Source organism: Homarus americanus, unplaced genomic scaffold, assembly GCF_018991925.1.
Source record: "Homarus americanus isolate GMGI-L3 unplaced genomic scaffold, GMGI_Hamer_2.0 scaffold32959, whole genome shotgun sequence".
Classification (NCBI taxonomy): domain Eukaryota; kingdom Metazoa; phylum Arthropoda; class Malacostraca; order Decapoda; family Nephropidae; genus Homarus; species Homarus americanus.
Window position 1 is genome coordinate 1 of NW_024730659.1, and position 2,783 is coordinate 2,783.

The 2,783-nt window shown below is 42.4% G+C and overlaps 1 protein-coding gene across 1 annotated transcript; it reads left to right on the top strand.

The window, feature by feature from the left end:
* Positions 1–699: 699 nt before the first annotated feature.
* LOC121867072 (steroid transmembrane transporter SLC22A24-like) lies at positions 700–2,245 on the top strand (the record flags this gene model as incomplete). Its single annotated transcript, XM_042366828.1, is given in 2 exon segments — positions 700–892; positions 2,110–2,245. Coding segments are annotated over 2 exon segments (311 nt in total), but the record flags the coding sequence as incomplete, so codon positions are not given.
* Between the last annotated feature and the right edge of the window lie 538 nt (positions 2,246–2,783).

A 2,783-nucleotide genomic window follows, 5' to 3' on the forward strand; every position in this document is an offset into this window, starting at 1 on the left:
GGCGTAGAGTTAGGGGAGATATGATAGAGGTGTACAAGTGGGTAAGTGGGATTAACAAGGGTAAAATGGAAGATGTTCTGAAGCTCAGTAATAACGAAATAACTAGAACAAATGGCTTTAAATTAGATAAATTCCGATTCAGAAAGGATATAGGCAAGCACTGGTTTGGTAATAGAGTTGTGGATATGTGGAATAGGCTACCGAGTGCTATAGTAGGATCGGGGACGCTAGGGAGCTTCAAGACGAAGTTGGATAGGCACATGGAAGTGCTGGGATGGGTGTGAAAGGGATCTGCCCTGTATGGGCCAGTCGGCCTCCTGCAGTATCCCACTTTCTTATGTTCTTATGTTCTTATGTTAACTAATACATTTACCGAAAAAGGGATCCCCCAGTAACAAATGGATGGATACCAGAGTGTATAGAGTCAAGTGACCCACCTTAAATTAACCCCAGTGCCGAACTGGCTGAATAGAGTAAGTAGACTAACTTATGTTATAACGCATCAGTCAGCCTGTTGGCCTTGGTAGCTAGTGTACTCCCTTCAACTGTGATGATTGGCCAACCGAATCATTGCTTAAAAAATAGCATAGACACATCAGTTCAGGCCTATTGATCCTCTGTCCTGTGATGTTGCACATAGGGCATTCAAAATCTAATAATTCTAACGTTTCATGTGACTAATAGGTTGTCCACCTGCAGGATAATGTGGACCCCAGTATGGTTGGTGGAAACGCAAGGAAGAAGGAGGAAGAGGTAGGTTTGGATACGATGGGCAGCCAACAGGATGGCGAAAAGGATAGGGGCGACGAAGTGAGAAGCTTGGACGACCTGCAGGAGCTGGCAGGCTCCACCGGCCGCTGGAACCTCACCGTCATTGTCCTTGCCTGCTTCTGTTCGTTTTTTCTACTACTGTTAACCTCCAACTTGTTCTGATTGTTACCTCACATGTATTTTGCCTATACAGTCGCGGGCAAAAGTTCGCTCCACGAGCCTACTTACCCTGGATGTGCTCTTTTTCTCATTTGAGATCAATATTGCTTCACTTTGGGAGGGAGCGAACTCTTGACCCCGACTGTACTTGTATTGTCTCTCACTTCGAGAGAAAGATAGAGGGGATGAGATGACCCCACAATAGACAGTAAAGTACTAGGGTCGTCAATTTATCATAAACAAGGGAAAATCAGATTCATTATTTTACTCAGTCTTCCATTTGTGTATTTGTCATAGTGAATCCTGGTAATTATGGAGATTGTGTAGTTAGTCAGAAAGTGATCCTGCATGGTTGAGATGGCGAGTTATGGCTAACAAAGCACGAAAAACAAAGGTGTAGGCGGAACAGCATTTGAAAGTTTACACGAAAAGTTTGTCAAAAAATCTCCAGTGAGTACTAAATTCTTTTACTATTTGATACACAGGGTGTATAAGGGAGTCCAACAATGGCACTGTCTGCCAATAAAACTCAGGTAAATGATCCTTGATTCCAACCAGGCGTCTGCTGAGGTGGAAATTTACGAAGGTGCTTGTCAGTACAATACAAGTCTGACTGCTGGTGTTAATAAAGTCCTTGAGGCGAATATTACCCAGTTGCACTACTAAAGTACGTGTAGGGAAGAATGAGACAAAGGCTGAGAACTACGGACCTAGATCAAACACCGCCCAACACGCAAAAATTTCTCCAAACCCACACGACTAAAAACGTTGGCGGTATAACATGCAATACAGGAACATCAGGCATATGGGTAGCTTTTCCGTTTGTTAACTTTTGAGATTTTCAGATTTATTTACATTTTGAAAATTTAATTCCAGAATTATGATAAAGGTTTATTTTGCTAAAAATTAATACAAAGAGGAAAATGATTTCGAAATTATGATAAATCCATACCGTCCATACGATTATATGTACGTCTTCAAAATAATACAGTTGCGGTAAAAGTAGCTTTGCAAGATTAGCTTACCTTGCTTGCTTTCAATCCACGGTTCCTCCAGAAAACCTCAACTGACCCCCACCTTAAAAACCCTGATTTAGGTAGTAAACTAATAATGTCACCTTGGGAAAGAGACTATTTATATTAGTTGTACAGTGAAACATTTATTTTTCAATATTTGCAGGTACGTTTACGACGCTATTGAATGGGCTCGCTTACCAGTTCTTGGGTGCCACCCCCAACTACTGGTGCCACATGGTGCCTTTGGTGGAGGCCAACTGGACAGATGAAGAGATCATTAACTTTGCCATCCCCTCCAGGTTAGTGTAGTCCTGAGAAATTAGGCCAACTAGACGATCAACAAGTCCTCAATCTTAGCCCTCTGATTCAGTTAATGTGGACGTTCTTGCATTGTCTAGAGACTTTCTTACAAGCAAGTAACTAGTCGTGCCATAGAATTTTATGATGTGATTTTCACACACACACACACACACACACAAAGCTGAGACACAGCTGCGCTTCCATCCACCCTTGCGGACAGTTCCCTTCGACATCATAACACCCACGTACCCGCCTAAACGACTGATCACACATAATCCTTATCTCCAACACACCGCCATAGTGAGAGCTCTTGAACGTATACATAATCTACAGACTGAAAATAACATCACATAGACCATCTACACTGACGGCTCTCTTATCACTGTCTGTGGGAGGGCTGGAAGTGCTGCCATTGTGACTCAGCCTAACGGTAATGTAAAAGAAAGAGGAGTTAGAATTAGTAACTCTGCATCCATTCTACAGACTGAACTATTTTCCATACACACAGCTCTGAAACTTGTTGAAGACACTGCTACT